At 46.9% G+C, this 18,663-nt stretch overlaps 1 protein-coding gene across 1 annotated transcript; it reads right to left on the bottom strand.

The window, feature by feature from the left end:
• Window positions 1–67: 67 nt before the first annotated feature.
• LOC106564294 (tether containing UBX domain for GLUT4) lies at window positions 68–18,220 on the bottom strand. The gene is made up of 8 exons (XM_082958434.1): window positions 17,980–18,220; window positions 17,711–17,766; window positions 17,267–17,381; window positions 4,647–4,747; window positions 2,726–2,783; window positions 1,436–1,509; window positions 756–1,299; window positions 68–256 (listed from the first exon to the last, which is right to left on the bottom strand). Exons 1-8 carry the CDS (start codon window positions 18,064–18,066, stop codon window positions 68–70), a joined length of 1,224 nt encoding a protein of 407 aa, XP_082814560.1. The 5' UTR covers window positions 18,067–18,220.
• Window positions 18,221–18,663: the final 443 nt, after the last annotated feature.

Here is an 18,663-nt window from a genome sequence, read left to right as displayed (position 1 = left end):
AACCCCAGTCTCTCCCCCACCTCTCCTCCAGTCTCTCCCCCACCTCTCCCTCAGTCTCTCCCCCACCTCAACCCCAGTCTCTCCCCCACTCTCTCTCCTTCCCAAATGAGTCCCACCTCTCACTCTTCAGCTGAGCGAAGCGTTTGCGGATGTCGTCCACAGTCACCTCAAAGAACTCGTCTGGCAAGTCCTGTTGGTTGCCGCAGCGACGCGCCCCAGAGTCCATGTGGTAGATCAGGGGTTCCCTGTCCACTGGCTGTAGAGAGGAGAGGAGAGGAGAGGAGAGGAGAGGAGAGGAGAGGAGAGGAGAGGAGAGGAGGAGGAGAGGAGAGGAGAGGAGAGGAGAGGAGAGGAGAGGAGAGAGGAGAGGAGAGAGAGAGGAGAGGAGAGGAGAGGAGAGGAGAGGGAGAGAGGTGAGGCACCTCAACGGCTGCAGACATGACAACAGTAGAAATGTGTCTGACTGACTATGTTTCTATATTAACAATAGTGGAGACCCTCAACAGGGCTGAGTAAAAGACTGGAATTTCTCCATGGAAGTGTTTCATTCAAATTCATGACATGGTCTGTTCAGCCCATCAGAACAACATCAACCCCATCAACATTACCTGCAGAACCTCCTCTACCACGGCCCAGTCTGAGAGATAGAAACAGAACATCTAGAACATACCATCTATCATTCATGTATCTATTCACATTCACTCTTATCAACAGAGTAGATTGAGAAGACGTTGGGTTGGACCTACAGGTCTCACCTTGGTGTTGCTGGGTTTAGATTTCTTGGCTTTGGGCGGCCCGCCAACCATTGATGGTAGTGATGATGATGATGCTCCTACACCGCTCGCCCCCGGCCCCCCCAGCCTCTGACCCCCTCCAGAGAAAGGGATGAAGGGAGCAGAGGGAGGAGAGGAAGAGGAGGAGGAAGGATGGACGGAGCACTGACCAGATGGTCCTGCCCTCTCTCCATCCCCCTCTTCCTCCCTCTTCACTCCCCCGAAGGGACTGCTTTTAGGCCGCACCACAATTTGGGAGTTTGAAACCACTTCCGCTTCCTGTTTGCCAGGAAGTGTGCTGTCAGCGGCTGAGGGGACGGGGGCATCCGCAGTCTCAACCAGCCTATCAGGGCTCTCCTTTTTGATTGAAGGCAGCGCTGCACGTTCTGGTTGTGAGGGAGGCAGTCCGACGGAGGGTAAAGGGCGGGGCTTGGTTTCCTTGGCGACGGGATCTGTCGCCGTGGAAGCCGCCTCCATGCCCTCATCGTCTCCGTTGCCTGGCGATTTGGTCTTCTTCAGTAAAAACCTGTAGAACGGCAGAGAGGAAGGACATCTACATACTCATCACCACCCTTCCGCTCCCAATCAGTGGCAGTGCATTAGTCACAGCTGGTAGCTGTAATGTTGAAGATATGTTGAGGATATGTTGTGGAGGAACCAACCTGACTATGGCACTTCCTCCTGTGAGTCCCAGAGACTTCAGACTGGCCTTCTTTAGAGCTGCCTCACCACTCACCTAAACACACCCCTCCGTCAGTGTCCTCATCACACTCTGATCAACACCCCCCCTGTCAGTGTCCTCATCACACTCTGATCAACACACCCCCTGTCAGTGTCCTCATCACACTCTGATCAACACCCCCCTGTCAGTGTCCTCATCACACTCTGATCAACACACCCCTCCGTCAGTGTCCTCATCACACTCTGATCAACACCCCTCCTGTCAGTGTCCTCATCACACTGTGATCAACACCCCCCCCCCCGTCAGTGTCCTCATCACACTCTGATCAACACCCTCCCCCGTCAGTGTCCTCATCACACTGTGATCAACACCCCCCCCCCGTCAGTGTCCTCATCACACTCTGATCAACACCCCCCCTGTCAGTGTCCTCATCACACTGTGATCAACACCCCCCCCCGTCAGTGTCCTCATCACACTCTGATCAACACCCCCCCCCTGTCAGTGTCCTCATCACACTCTGATCAACACCCCCCCCGTCAGTGTCCTCATCACACTCTGATCAACACACCCCCCTTGTCAGTGTCCTCATCACACTCTGATCAACACCCCCCCCCCCCCCCCCCGTCAGTGTCCTCATCACACTCTGATCAACACCCCCCCCCCCGTCAGTGTCCTCATCACACTCTGATCAACACCCCCCCCCCCGTCAGTGTCCTCATCACACTCTGATCAACACCCTCCCCTGTCAGTGTCCTCATCACACTCTGATCAACACCCCCCCGTCAGTGTCCTCATCACACTGTGATCAACACCCCCCTGTCAGTGTCCTCATCACACTCAGATCAACACACCCCCCTTGTCAGTGTCCTCATCACACTGTGATCAACACACCCCTCCGTCAGTGTCCTCATCACACTCTGATCAACACCCCCCCGTCAGTGTCCTCATCACACTGTGATCAACACCCCCCCTGTCAGTGTCCTCATCACACTCAGATCAACACCCCCCCCCCCGTCAGTGTCCTCATCACACTGTGATCAACACCCCCCCTGTCAGTGTCCTCATCACACTCAGATCAACACACCCCCCTTGTCAGTGTCCTCATCACACTCTGATCAACACCCTCCCCTGTCAGTGTCCTCATCACACTCTGATCAACACCCCCCCGTCAGTGTCCTCATCACACTGTGATCAACACACCCCCCTGTCAGTGTCCTCATCACACTCTGATCAACACACACAGGCAGACAGAGAGAAGGAGATACCATACCTCATCTCTCATGTAAACACAGACAGGAGTGGAACCTGATTCAGACAACTCAGACGCTCTGTAGAGAAGAGAGAGAGAGGATGAGAGAGAAAAAAAAGAGGGATTCTGTGATTCAAAACAAACACACCTGGGTGGTCTCACCTGTCTGGTGTGAAGGAGTAAATGAGTCTACGTGTGAGCAGCGGGGTGTGTGTGTGTGTGTGTGTGTGTGTGTGTGTGTGTGTGTGTGTGTATCGTAAATGTGTTTGTCTACATAAAACCACTGAACCGTAAATGTATTATTGCAGATCGTCTCATAAACACATTCACTTTTCCCTAGCTTGTTTTTCCCCCAGATTCCCGGGCGGACCGGAGCTAACATTCATTCTGGAAGCTTCCGTGGCAAAGATTTAGTGGTGATGTCATCACAGAGAAGACGAAAGGGGTGACGGACGGATAGCTGGTCTCAAAGAGACCCTATAAAATGCACTATAAATTTTTTGCCTAATTCCATTTACTTTTTTCCCCTAAATTCTGTTTTCTCCGTGTTCCTTTTCCAGGTTTCCGATTTCAAAAACAACTACATTGGATGTTCAGTCCACAACAATGCTTAAACCACATCAGAAGACCACTTTTAAGGTCTGGGAAAAATAGAAGAAATGGAGATTTTTGGGTGTAGTTACCCTTTAATGCCAGTGGGCACCAGGAAGAGACTGTTGTCCACTACACGACCATGCTGCTTGCCTATTGAGCAGCAAGAGGAACTGCCCCTCCCTACCTTTAGGCTGTGCTCAAACCCTACACCCCAACCCCAGCACTGCGTTCTGCCACCTCTGGTCTCTTCCAGTCCAAGCTCTTCTCTGTCCTCGCACCCCAATGGTGGAACCAGCTTCCCAGCTTTGACAGCAGAGTCTTACTTTAACTGTGATGGGATTGTTCCACCTAGCTATCAGAAGATGAATATACTAACTAAGTCACTCTGGATAATTACTGAAATGTAAAATGTTTGGTTAGTGATGTTTCTGTAGTGCTCATGGGATTGTTCCACCTAGCTATCAGAAGATGAATATACTAACTAAGTCACTCTGGATAATTACTGAAATGTAAAATGTTTGGTTAGTGATGTTTCTGTAGTGCTCATGGGATTGAGAGCCTGGAGAGAGATGGTAGAGAGCCTGGAGAGAGAGGGTAGAGAGCCTGGAGAGAGATGGTAGAGAGCCTGGAGAGAGATGGTAGAGAGCCTGGAGAGAGATGGTAGAGAGCCTGGAGAGAGATGGTAGAGAGCCTGGAGAGAGATGGTAGAGAGCCTGGAGAGAGATGGTAGAGAGCCTGGAGAGAGATGGTAGAGAGCCTGGAGAGAGATGGTAGAGAGCCTGGAGAGAGATGGTAGAGAGCCTGGAGAGAGATGGTAGAGAGCCTGGAGAGAGATGGTAGAGAGCCTGGAGAGAGATGGTAGAGAGCCTGGAGAGAGATGGTAGAGAGCCTGGAGAGAGATGGTAGAGAGCCTGGAGAGAGATGGTAGAGAGCCTGGAGAGAGATGGTAGAGAGCCTGGAGAGAGATGGTAGAGAGCCTGGAGAGAGATGGTAGAGAGCCTGGAGAGAGATGGTAGAGAGCCTGGAGAGAGATGGTAGAGAGCCTGGAGAGAGATGGTAGAGAGCTTGGAGAGAGTAGAGGTTGGGGCTGAGGAGAAAGAAAAACAGGGGACAGAAGAAAGGAGAGGAGGAGGGGAAAGGAGGGCTTGTTGTAACTTGGCACACTCCTGGTTTGTTACTCTTTGATCACAGTGTTCAGCACTCACTCATAAAAATAACATAAACCTCTGGTCTTGGCAGGCAGGCAGGCGAGCCCACACACACACACACACACACACACACACACACACACACACAGACACACGCACACACTGCACTTGGGCAATCAGTGACAAACCTACCTACCTACCTGGTCTGGGGAAAGTGTGTGAGCAGCTCCCATAGTGTCTGTCCACTGGAGAAAGAACCCTGGAGTCTGGTACCATCTTCCATCTGCAGGGCAATACGCACCTGAGGAACACACCCATAATACAACACACTGTTTTACAACACACACCCAGTAAACAACACACTGTTTTACAACACACACCCAGAAGACAACACACTGTTTTACAACACACCCAGAAGACGACAACACTGTTTTACAACACACCCAGAAGACAACACACTGTTTTACAACACACCCAGAATACACCACACTGTTTTACAACACACCCAGAATACAACACACTGTTTTACAACACACCCAGAATACAACACACTGTTTTACAACACACCCAGAATACAACACACTGTTTTACAACACACCCAGAATACAACACACTGTTTTACAACACACCCAGAATACAACACACTGTTTTACAACACACCCAGAATACAACACACTGTTTTACAACACACCCATAATACAATACACCCAGAAGACAACACACTGTTTTACAACACACCCAGAATACAACACACTGTTTTACAACACACCCAGTAAACAACACACTGTTTTACAACACACCCAGAATACAACACACTGTTTTACAACACACCCAGAAGACAACACACTGTTTTACAACACACCCAGAAGACAACACACTGTTTTACAACACACCCAGAAGACAACACACTGTTTTACAACACACCCAGAATACACCACACTGTTTTACAACACACCCAGAATACACCACACTGTTTTACAACACACCCAGAATACAACACACTGTTTTACAACACACCCAGAATACAACACACTGTTTTACAACACACCCAGAATACAACACACTGTTTTACAACACACCCATAATACAACACACTGTTTTACAACACACCCAGAATACACCACACTGTTTTACAACACACCCAGAATACAACACACTGTTTTACAACACACCCAGAATACAACACACTGTTTTACAACACACCCAGAATACACCACACTGTTTTACAACACACTGTGTTCCATAGATGTGAGTGTGTGTGTTCCATAGATGTTAGTGTTCCATAGATGTGAGTGTGTGTGTTCCATAGATGTGAGTGTGTGTGTTACATAGATGTTAGTGTTCCATAGATGTGAGTGTGTGTGTTACATAGATGTTAGTGTTCCATAGATGTGAGTGTGTGTGTTCCATAGATGTGAGTGTGTGTGTTACATAGATGTTAGTGTTCCATAGATGTGAGTGTGTGTGTTCCATAGATGTGAGTGTCTGTGTGTTCCATAGATGTGAGTGTTCCATAGATGTTAGTGTTCCATAGATGTGAGTGTGTGTGTGTTCCATAGATGTGTGTGTGTTCCATAGATGTGAGTGTGTGTGTTCCATAGATGTGAGTGTGTGTGTTCCCTAGATGTGAGTGTGTGTGTTCCATAGATGTGAGTGTTCCATAGATGTGAGTGTGTGTGTGTTCCATAGATGTGAGTGTGTGTGTTACATAGATGTTAGTGTTCCATAGATGTGAGTGTGTGTGTTCCATAGATGTGAGTGTGTGTGCTCCCTAGATGTGAGTGTGTGTGTTCCATAGATGTGAGTGTGTGTTCCATAGATGTGAGTGTGTGTTCCATAGATGTGAGTGTGTGTTCCATAGATGTGAGTGTGTGTTCCATAGATGTGAGTGTGTGTTCCATAGATGTGAGTGTGTGCTCCCTAGATGTGTGTGTGCTCCCTAGATGTGAGTGTGTGTTCCATAGATGTGAGTGTGTGCTCCCTAGATGTGTGTGTGTGTGTGTGTGTGTGTGTGTGTGTGTGTTCCATAGATGTGAGTGTGTGTGTTCCACAGATGTGAGTGTGTTCCCTAGATGTGAGTGTGTGTTCCCTAGATGTGAGTGTGTGTGTTCCCTAGATGTGAGTGTGTGTGTTCCCTAGATGTGAGTGTGTGTGTTCCCTAGATGTGAGTGTGTGTGCTCCCTAGATGTGAGTGTGTGTGCTCCCTAGATGTGAGTGTGTGTGCTCCATAGATGTGAGTGTGTGTGCTCCATAGATGTGAGTGTGTGTGTTCCCTAGATGTGAGTGTGTGTGTTCCCTAGATGTGAGTGTGTGTGCTCCATAGATGTGAGTGTGTGTGCTCCATAGATGTGAGTGTGTGTGCTCCATAGATGTGAGTGTGTGTGCTCCATAGATGTGAGTGTGTGTGTTCCATAGATGTGAGTGTGTGTGTTCCATAGATGTGAGTGTGTGTGCTCCCTAGATGTGAGTGTGTGTGTTCCATAGATGTGAGTGTTCCATAGATGTGAGTGTGTGTTCCATAGATGTGAGTGTGTGTGTTACATAGATGTTAGTGTTCCATAGATGTGAGTGTGTGTGTTACATAGATGTTAGTGTTCCATAGATGTGAGTGTGTGTGTTCCATAGATGTGAGTGTGTGTGTTACATAGATGTTAGTGTTCCATAGATGTGAGTGTGTGTGTTCCATAGATGTGAGTGTGTGTGTGTTCCATAGATGTGAGTGTTCCATAGATGTTAGTGTTCCATAGATGTGAGTGTGTGTGTGTTCCATAGATGTGAGTGTGTGTGTTACATAGATGTTAGTGTTCCATAGATGTGAGTGTGTGTGTTCCATAGATGTGAGTGTGTGTTCCATAGATGTGAGTGTGTGTGCTCCCTAGATGTGTGTGTGTGTGCTCCCTAGATGTGTGTGTGTGCTCCCTAGATGTGAGTTTGTGCTCCCTAGATGTGAGTGTGTGTGTTCCATAGATGTGAGTGTGTGTGTTCCATAGATGTGAGTGTGTTTGCTGCATAGATGTGAGTGTGTTCCCTAGATGTGAGTGTGTGTTCCCTAGATGTGAGTGTGTGTGTTCCCTAGATGTGAGTGTGTGTGTTCCCTAGATGTGAGTGTGTGTGCTCCCTAGATGTGAGTGTGTGTGCTCCATAGATGTGAGTGTGTGTGCTCCATAGATGTGAGTGTGTGTGCTCCATAGATGTGAGTGTGTGTGCTCCATAGATGTGAGTGTGTGTGCTCCCTAGATGTGAGTGTGTGTGCTCCCTAGATGTGAGTGTGTGCGTTCCATAGATGTGAGTGTGTGTTCCATAGATGTGAGTGTGTGTTCCATAGATGTGAGTGTGTGTTCCATAGATGTGAGTGTTCCATAGATGTGAGTGTGTGTGTTCCATAGATGTAGTGTGTGTGTTCCATAGATGTGGTGTGTGTGCTCCCATAGATGTGAGTGTGTGCGTTCCATAGATGTGAGTGTGTGTTCCATAGATGTGAGTGTGTGTTCCATAGATGTGAGTGTGTGTTCCATAGATGTGAGTGTTCCATAGATGTGAGTGTGTGTGTTCCATAGATGTAGTGTGTGTGTTCCATAGATGTGGTGTGTGTGCTCCATAGATGTGAGTGTTCCATAGATGTGGTGTGTGTGTTCCATAGATGTGAGTGTGTGTGCTCCATAGATGTGAGTGTTTGTGCTCCATAGATGTGAGTGTGTGTGCTCCATAGATGTGAGAGTTTGTGCTCCATAGATGTGAGTGTGTGTGCTCCATAGATGTGAGTGCGTGTGCTCCATAGATGTGAGTGTTTGTGCTCCCTAGATGTGAGTGTGTGTGTTCCATAGATGTGAGTGTTCCATAGATGTGAGTGTTCCATAGATGTGAGTGTGTGTGCTCCCTAGATGTGAGTGTGTGTACTCCCTAGATGTGAGTGTGTGTGTACTCCCTAGATGTGAGTGTGTGTGTTACATAGATGTGAGTGTGTGTACACCCTAGATGTGAGTGTGTGTGTTACATAGATGTGAGTGTGTGTACTCCCTAGATGTGTGTGTGTGTGTGTGCTCCCTAGATGTGAGTGTGTGTGTGCTCCCTAGATGTGAGTGTGTGTGTGCTCCCTAGATGTGAGTGTGTGTGTGCTCCCTAGATGTGAGTGTGTGTGTTACATAGATGTGAGTGTGTGTACTCCCTAGATGTGAGTGTGTGTACTCCCTAGATGTGAGTGTGTGTACTCCCTAGATGTGAGTGTGTGTACTCCCTAGATGTGAGTGTGTGTACTCCCTAGATGTGAGTGTGTGTGCTCCCTAGATGTGAGTGTGTGTACTCCCTAGATGTGAGTGTGTGTACTCCCTAGATGTGAGTGTGTGTGTTACATAGATGTGAGTGTGTGTGTTACATAGATGTGAGTGTGTGTGTTACATAGATGTGAGTGTGTGTGTTACATAGATGTGAGTGTGTGTACTCCCTAGATGTGAGTGTGTGTACTCCCTAGATGTGAGTGTGTGTGTTACATAGATGTGAGTGTGTGTACTCCCTAGATGTGAGTGTGTGTACTCCCTAGATGTGAGTGTGTGTACTCCCTAGATGTGAGTGTGTGTACTCCCTAGATGTGAGAGTGCGTTCCATAGATGTGAGAGTGTGTGTAGATGTGAGAGTGTGTGTAGATGTGAGAGCGTGTGTAGATGTGAGAGCGTGTGTAGATATGAGTGTGTGTTCCATAGATGTGAGTGTGTGTGTGCTCCCTAGATGTGAGTGTGTGTTACATAGATGTGAGTGTGTGTGTTACATAGATTTGAGTGTGTGTACTCCCTAGATGTGAGTGTGTGTGCTGCCTAGATGTGAGTGTGTGTACTCCCTAGATGTGAGTGTGTGTGTTACATAGATGTGAGTGTGTGTGTTACATAGATGTGAGTGTGTGTGCTCCCTAGATGTGAGTGTGTGTGCTCCCTAGATGTGAGTGTGCGTGCTCCCTAGATGTGAGTGTGTGTGCTCCCTAGATGTTAGTGTGTGTGCTCCCTAGATGTTAGTGTGTGTACGTTACATAGATGTTAGTGTGTGTACTCCCTAGATGTGAGTGTGTGTGCTCCCTAGATGTGAGTGTGTGTGTTACATAGATGTTAGTGTGTGTACTCCCTAGATGTGAGTGTGTGTACTCCCTAGATGTGAGTGTGTGTGCTCCCTAGATGTGTGTGTGTACTCCCTAGATGTGAGTGTGTGTACTCCCTAGATGTGAGAGTGTGTGTAGATGTGAGAGCATGTGTAGATGTGAGTGTGTGTTCCATAGATGTGAGTGTGTGTGCTCCCTATATGTGTGTGTGTGTGTTCCATAGATGTGTGTGTGTTCCATAGATGTGAGTGTGTGTACTCCCTAGATGTGAGAGTGTGTGTAGATGTGAGAGCATGTGTAGATGTGAGTGTGTGTTCCATAGATGTGAGTGTGTGTGCTCCCTATATGTGTGTGTGTGTGTTCCATAGATGTGTGTGTGTTCCATAGATGTGAGTGTGTGTACTCCCTAGATGTGAGTGTGTGTGTTCCATAGATGTGAGTGTGAGTGTTCCATAGATGTGAGTGTTCCATAGATGTGAGTGTTCCATAGTTGTGAGTGTGTGTGTTCCATAGATGTGAGTGTGTGTGTTCCATAGATGTGAGTGTGTGTGTTCCATAGATGTGAGTGTGTGTGTTCCATAGATGTGTGTGTGCTCCCTAGATGTGAGTGTGTGTACTCCCTAGATGTCAGTGTGTGTGTTCCATAGATGTGAGTGTTCCATAGATGTGTGTGTTCCATAGATGTGGTGTGTGTTCCATAGATGTGGTGTGTGCTCCATAGATGTGAGTGTGTGTGCTCCATAGATGTGAGTGTGTGTGTTCCATAGATGTGAGTGTGTGTGCTCCATAGATGTGAGTGTGTGTGCTCCATAGATGTGAGTGTGTGTGCTCCATAGATGTGAGTGTGTGTGCTCCATAGATGTGAGTGTGTGTGTACTCCCTAGATGTGAGTGTGTGTGTACTCCCTAGATGTGAGTGTGTGTGTTCCATAGATGTGAGTGTGTGTGTTCCATAGATGTGAGTGTGTGTGTTACATAGATGTGAGTGTTAGATGTGTGTGCCGAGGTAGCCTATCACTAAACACACATCTAATACAAACATCTAGGGAGCACACACACTCACATCTATGGAACACACACACTCACATCTAGGGAGTACACACACACTCACATCTAGGGAGTACACACACACTCACATCTATGGAGTACACACACACTCACACACTCACATCTAGGGAGAACACACACACACACACACTCACATCTAGGGAGCACGCACACACACACATCTAGAGAGCACGCACACACACACATCTAGGGAGCACACACACACACACACACACACACACACACACACACACACACACTCACATCTAGGGAGCACGCACACACACACATCTAGAGAGCACGCACACACACACATCTAGGGAGCGCACACACACACACACATCTAGAGAGAACACACACTCATCTAGGGAGAACACACACACACACACACACCCCACATCTAGGGAGCACACACACACACACATCTAGGGAGCACACACACACACACACATCTAGGGAGCACACACACACACACACACACACACACACACACACACACATCTAGGGAGCACACACACACACACACACACATCTAGGGAGCACACACACACACACACACACATCTAGGGAGCACACACACACACACACACATCTAGGGAGCACACACACACACACACACACACACACATCTAGGGAGCACACACACACACACATCTAGGGAACCCCCCCACTCATCTAGGGAACCCCCCCACTCATCTAGGGAACACCCCCACTCATCTAGGGAACACACCCCCACTCATCTAGGGAACACACCCCCACTCATCTAGGGAACACACCCCCACTCATCTAGGGAACACACCCCCACTCATCTAGGGAACACACACACCCTCATCTAGGGAACACACACACCCTCATCTAGGGAACACCCCCCCACTCATCTAGGGAACACCCCCCCACTCATCTAGGGAACACACCCCCACTCATCTAGGGAACACACCCCCACTCATCTAGGGAACCCCCCCACTCATCTAGGGAACACCCCCCCACTCATCTAGGGAACACACCCCCACTCATCTAGGGAACACACCCCCACTCATCTAGGGAACACACACAGAGCCAGAATTCCTATTCAGAGCTATTAGTCATCCAGAACTCCAGCCATGATCACAGAGATGATTATCCTGAATACTCTACAGTTTATAACAACACGGGCACAGCTTCAAACACTCCTCTACCTGCACTCCCTCTGACACACACGGTCATGTTGTTACTGTTTACCACACCAAGAACGCTTTCATCGTCTGCAACATCTAGACTCCCTGCAACACGGAAATACTCCACACACACAGACACACAAAGACCTAGCAACATTACATAAACACATTCTGAGAGAATGATCAGACATGAACCCAGCCACATTCACACAGCTGTTAAATGCATTGTAACAAACAAACAGCCGATGTCAATCAATCCATCACATTTTATATATAAATCCATTTTTACATCAGCAGATGTCAAAGTGCTGTACAGAAACTCAGCCTAAAACCCCAAACAGCAAGCAATGCAGATGTAGAAGCACGGTGGATAGGAAAAACTCCCTAGAAAGGCCGGAGCCTAGGAAGAAACCTAGAGAGGAACCAGGCTCTGAGGTGTGACCAGTCTTCTTCTGGGTGTGCCGTGTGGAGATTATAACACTACATGGCCATTAAGGCCAGATTGCTCTTCACTATGTCACGATGTCTGACTGTCTATGGTGGTGTGGAACAGAAACACTACATGTATATTATGATGTCTGACTGTCTATGGTGGTGTGGAACAGAAACACTACATGTATATTATGATGTCTGACTGTCTATGGTGGTGTGGAACAGAAACACTACATGTATATTATGATGTCTGACTGTCTATGGTGGTGTGGAACAGAAACACTACATGTATATTATGATGTCTGACTGTCTATGGTGGTGTGGAACAGAAACACTACATGTATATTATGATGTCTGACTCTATGGTGGTGTGGAACAGAAACACTACATGTATATTATGATGTCTGACTGTCTATGGTGGTGTGGAACAGAAACACTACATGTATATTATGATGTCTGACTGTCTATGGTGGTGTGGAACAGAAACACTACATGTATATTATGATGTCTGACTGTCTATGGTGGCGTGGAACAGAAACACTACATGTATATTATGATGTCTGACTGTCTATGGTGGCGTGGAACAGAAACACTACATGTATATTATGATGTCTGACTGTCTATGGTGGTGTGGAACAGAAACACTACATGTATATTATGATGTCTGACTCTATGGTGGTGTGGAACAGAAACACTACATGTATATTATGATGTCTGACTGTCTATGGTGGTGTGGAACAGAAACACTACATGTATATTATGATGTCTGACTGTCTATGGTGGTGTGGAACAGAAACACTACATGTATATTATGATGTCTGACTGTCTATGGTGGTGTGGAACAGAAACACTACATGTATATTATGATGTCTGACTGTCTATGGTGGTGTGGAACAGAAACACTACATGTATATTATGATGTCTGACTGTCTATGGTGGTCGTGGAACAGAAACACTACATGTATATTATGATGTCTGACTGTCTATGGTGGTGTGGAACAGAAACACTACATGTATATTATGATGTCTGACTGTCTATGGTGGTGTGGAACAGAAACACTACATGTATATTATGATGTCTGACTGTCTATGGTGGTGTGGAACAGAAACACTACATGTATATTATGATGTCTGACTGTCTATGGTGGTGTGGAACAGAAACACTACATGTATATTATGATGTCTGACTGTCTATGGTGGTGTGGAACAGAAACACTACATGTATATTATGATGTCTGACTGTCTATGGTGGTGTGGAACAGAAACACTACATGTATATTATGATGTCTGACTGTCTATGGTGGTGTGGAACAGAAACACTACATGTATATTATGATGTCTGACTGTCTATGGTGGTGTGGAACAGAAACACTACATGTATATTATGATGTCTGACTGTCTATGGTGGTGTGGAACAGAAACACTACATGTATATTATGATGTCTGACTGTCTATGGTGGTGTGGAACAGAAACACTACATGTATATTATGATGTCTGACTGTCTATGGTGGTGTGGAACAGAAACACTACATGTATATTATGATGTCTGACTGTCTATGGTGGTGTGGAACAGAAACACTACATGTATATTATGATGTCTGACTGTCTATGGTGGTGTGGAACAGAAACACTACATGTATATTATGATGTCTGACTGTCTATGGTGGTGTGGAACAGAAACACTACATGTATATTATGATGTCTGACTGTCTATGGTGGTGTGGAACAGAAACACTACATGTATATTATGATGTCTGACTGTCTATGGTGGTGTGGAACAGAAACACTACATGTATATTATGATGTCTGACTGTCTATGGTGGTGTGGAACAGAAACACTACATGTATATTATGATGTCTGACTGTCTATGGTGGTGTGGAACAGAAACACTACATGTATATTATGATGTCTGACTGTCTATGGTGGTGTGGAACAGAAACACTACATGTATATTATGATGTCTGACTGTCTATGGTGGTGTGGAACAGAAACACTACATGTATATTATGATGTCTGACTGTCTATGGTGGTGTGGAACAGAAACACTACATGTATATTATGATGTCTGACTGTCTATGGTGGTGTGGAACAGAAACACTACATGTATATTATGATGTCTGACTGTATATGGTGGTGTGGAACAGAAACACTACATGTATATTATGATGTCTGACTCTCTATGGTGGCGTGGAACAGAAACACTACATGCATATTATGATGTCTGACTCTCTATGGTGGCGTGGAACAGAAACACTACATGCATGCTGTTAGTGTATTGTATGCGTTTTCTCAGTGGGTGGGAGGTCACTTGGCACATGTTGATGACACGGGTGCTGTCAGGTAGAGGATTGATGATGTCATTAAGAAAGGACCTGACCTCTTCTCAGAACCCCAGTGGAAACAGCAGACGTCATCCCAGATGGATGATGACACATTAACTTAATCCAGACCCAGCCACTTGTTTACCCATCACTCACTGTGGTGACTAGCTAACACGGAAAACATGTTTCCCCCAGGACACCGGCAGAGTTCAAAAAGATGCCAAAAATGTGTTTTTAACAACTAACCATTTGTAAAAATAGAAACAGGGGAACTATGTTGGATGAGAACTGTGAGTCAGAACGAGGGACAGAGAGACAGAGTGGGTATATAAAGAGAAACAGGTAGAGAAAGGGAGAGAGCAAGAGAGGGGCATATAGAGAGAGGGGTATATAGAGAGAGGGGTATATAGAGAGAGGGGTATATAGAGAGAGGGGTATATAGAGAGAGGGGTATATAGAGAGAGGGGTATATAGAGAGAGGGGTATATAGAGAGAGGGGTATATAGAGAGAGGGGACAATAGAGAGAGGGGTATATAGAGAGAGGGGTATATAGAGAGAGGGGTATATAGAGAGAGGGGTATATAGAGAGAGGGGTATATAGAGAGAGGGGTATATAGAGAGAGGTATACAAAGAGAGAGGGGTAGAGAAAGGGAGAGAAGGCGCTCGGCGTTAAACAAATGTGAATTGTTTCTCTCAAGAAAAGGGTGCCATTGAAAGGAGTGATTACTGGGGTAGCAGTAAATGTAAAAGTTGACCAACTGAAGGGGAAGATTCCCGGTGTTTGTGATGCTCGTCGTTTGGTGCAACGCAGACAGGGCGGGGAAACATAAAAGTCATTGTTCTTTTGAGTTTTGATGTTGAGTCTTTGCCCGACAAAGTAATGTTAGAATATATAAGTTATCCTGTACGAGCTTTTGTGCCGAATACATTACGTTGTTACAGGTGTCAAGGTTATGGGCATGTGGCAGCAGTGTGTAGGAGGGAGCTTCCTAGGTGTGAGAAGTGTGCAGAAGGGCATGACACAAAGGAATATGTAGCATTGGGGAAAGTAGTGGTATGTGTTAATTGTAGGGGTGCCCATGGAGCTGGGGATCAGATGTCCCTTGCGAGAAAGGCAGGTTGAGGTTTCCATGGTTAGAGTAGTGCAGAAGTTGTCATATGCTGAGGCAGTGAGAAAGTAGAGGAAGATGGGTCAAGGGGAAGGGATCCTGAGAGGAGTGGTGTGAGTAGTAGATCTGTACCAGTACAGAGGGATAGGCCAACAAGTGATATATGTTTCATTAAGATTGGATTTTTAGCATTTAAAGCAATGGTTATCAACTGTACTGCAGGGATGGAACGTAAGTTGCAGAAAATTGAGGTTGTGGTGGCAGAGAGGTATTTGGGTGTGTGAGACTTGATATCAGAAGAGTTACAGGGTGTGTTAAGTGGTGGTGTCCCATCCTTTCAGGCTGTTGGCATGTAGGACTAAAGAGATTTAAATAGTGGAGTAGGGTGGTGTTATTTAAATTTTTTGAGAGTGTAGTGTTAGAATAAGTTCGATGGTAGGGTATTTGTTAATTTCACGCAAAGTATAAGGGAGTTGTATTCCAGTCTAGTAGGTGGCAGTAATGCAACATATTGGATGCCAACCGCCGTTAAACCACATTGAAGAAGTAGGGAGAGAGAAGGAGAGAGAGGTAGAGAATGATAGAGAGAGAGGGGTAGAGAATGATAGAGAGAGGGGTAGAGAAGGAGAGAGAGAGAGGGGTAGAGAAGGAGAGAGGGGTAGAGAAGGAGAGAGAGGGGTAGAGAAGGATAGAGAGGGGTAGAGAAGGATAGAGAGAGGTAGAGAATGATAGAGAGAGGTAGAGAAGGAGAGAGAGAGGTAGAGAAGGGGAGAGAGGGGTAGAGAAGGGGAGAGAGGGGTAGAGAAGGGGAGAGGGGTAGAGAAGGAGAGAGAGGGGTAGAGAAGGAGAGGAGGGTAGAGAATGATAGAGAGGGGTAGAGAAGGAGAGAGGTAGAGAATGATAGGAGAGAGGTAGAGAAGGAGAGAGAGAAGGAAGGAGAGAGGTAGAGAGATGAAGAGAGAGGTAGAGAAGGAGAGAGAGAAGGAGAGAGAGGGGTAGAGAAGGAGAGAGAGGGGTAGAGAAGGAGAGAGAGGGGTAGAGAAGGAGAGAGAGGGGTAGAGAAGGAGAGAGAGAGGAGTAGAGAAGGGGAGAGAGAGGGGTAGAGAAGGGGAGAGAGAGGGGTAGAGAAGGAGAGAGAGAGGAGTAGAGAAGGAGAGAGAGAGGAGTAGAGAAGGGGAGAGAGAGGAGTAGAGAAGGGTAGAGAAGGGGAGAGAGAGGGGTAGAGAAGGGGAGAGAGAGGGGTAGAGAAGGGGAGAGAGAGGGGTAGAGAAGGAGAGAGAGAGGGGTAGAGAAGGGGAGAGAGAGGGGTAGAGAAGGGGAGAGAGAGGGGTAGAGAAGGGGAGAGAGAGGGGTAGAGAAGGGGAGAGAGAGGGGTAGAGAAGGGGAGAGAGAGGGGTAGAGAAGGGGAGAGAGAGGGGTAGAGAAGGGAAGAGAGAGGGGTAGAGAAGGGGAGAGAGAGGGGTAGATAGAGAGACAGAGGTATATAAAGAGAGAGGGGTGGAGAAACAGGTACTCTGACAGGCAAAGGGGCAACATGGAACATTTTATTAAATGCAACAGTAATGTTGTTATGACCATAATGAAGCAGAGGTAACAAAGTGGATGTTGTTTCCTGGACATAGTCATGGTGAAGTCATACTGCACACAACCCACACTAGTTGTTTCACTCACCGGGCTGTCGGTCCCTGTCTGTTTCCGGGTGCTGGGCACCACCTCCAGCTTGGCATTGTTTGGCACGCTGGCAAACCTCCACTGGAGCGACAGGTCCAGAACGTTCCTCTGAAATCTGTCAATGGGATGGATGATAGAGAGAGAGAGAGGGATGAGGGAGGGAGGGATGAGGCTTTAGTGAAATGGCAGTGTCCCAAGCCCCGTATACAAATTACATGGACAGAGCGCGCACACGACTAGCCATCCCTCCCCCTCCCTCTCTCAATCACAGCTTCATCATAGTCCAGTTTGATGATTTGGGTACCACTACAAAACATTCACGGAAAATGTTGTAATAAAGAGGATATCTAGCTAGTCTTTCAGTTCACAGAGCTAGCCAGCTAACGTTAGCACGTCTAGCGACCAAGTTAGCTAGCTAGGCTAACAACAAAGCTCTCAACTCACTTTAAACCGTGGTCGTCAGGATTAATTCCATGTTTCTTGCAGACGTCTTCGAGGACCTAAATACAAAGTATTGGTTATCTATCAGCTAAACAAGTTAGCTAGCTAAGCAACTTTGTGCAGACAAAGAGAGAAAAACGAGCAGGCTCAACTGAACAGTCATTGTTCAACCGACATGGAAAGATCACTCTCGTTTTCATAACCTAGAAAAGGGAGACAGTTATTTTAAACGCAGACTGGGAGAGCAGGAAATTAGCTTTATTACTACCTACCTGTAGCAAAGGTGTGTTTGGCAATATTTTTACGGTTTGTCTTCTTCCATTGGGAGTCAGAACTGTCACTGTTGTGCTGGCCGCCATTGTGGTGTGACGTCCAGTTGTTTATTTGAATAAACTTTATTGACACAATTGTCTTTATGGCCCACTGTGGTAGCAGCAGCGTGTATGTGACTGTCTGTACCTGTGTGTGATATGGTATTGTGTTAAAGGGGACACCAAGCGTGTGGTGATGGTGTGTTCCATTCTATTCGTGTCTGCTCTGTAGCAGAGGGGGAGAGAGGTTGGTGGCAGGGGGAGGCAGGTGAGAGGGGGAGGGAGGAGGGTTTAAGAGGGCTGAACATTTTTCAGGTGCCTTCATGGACTCATGGTGACTGGTGCTTTGATCTAGACATTCTGGTATGGTACACACACTCATCTCATGCTCTCTCTCACTCTCTCTTTCACACACACACACACACACACACACACACACACACACACACACACACACACACACACACACACACACACCCCCAAGGAGTCCTAATTACTTCCAACTGCTCTCAGTCTTTAATGGGGGAGAGAAGGAGGAGGAGAGGTGAGAGAACAGGGGAGGGGTGTGGAGGAGAGAAGGAGGAGGAGGGGTGAGAGAACAGGGGAGAGGAGAGAAGGAGGAGGCGGGGTAAGAGAACAGGGGAG

Source organism: Salmo salar, chromosome 12 (genome assembly GCF_965601325.2).
Source record: "Salmo salar chromosome 12, fSalSal1, whole genome shotgun sequence".
Lineage (NCBI taxonomy): Eukaryota > Metazoa > Chordata > Actinopteri > Salmoniformes > Salmonidae > Salmo > Salmo salar.
This window is presented reverse-complemented; position numbering and strand designations above follow the sequence as displayed.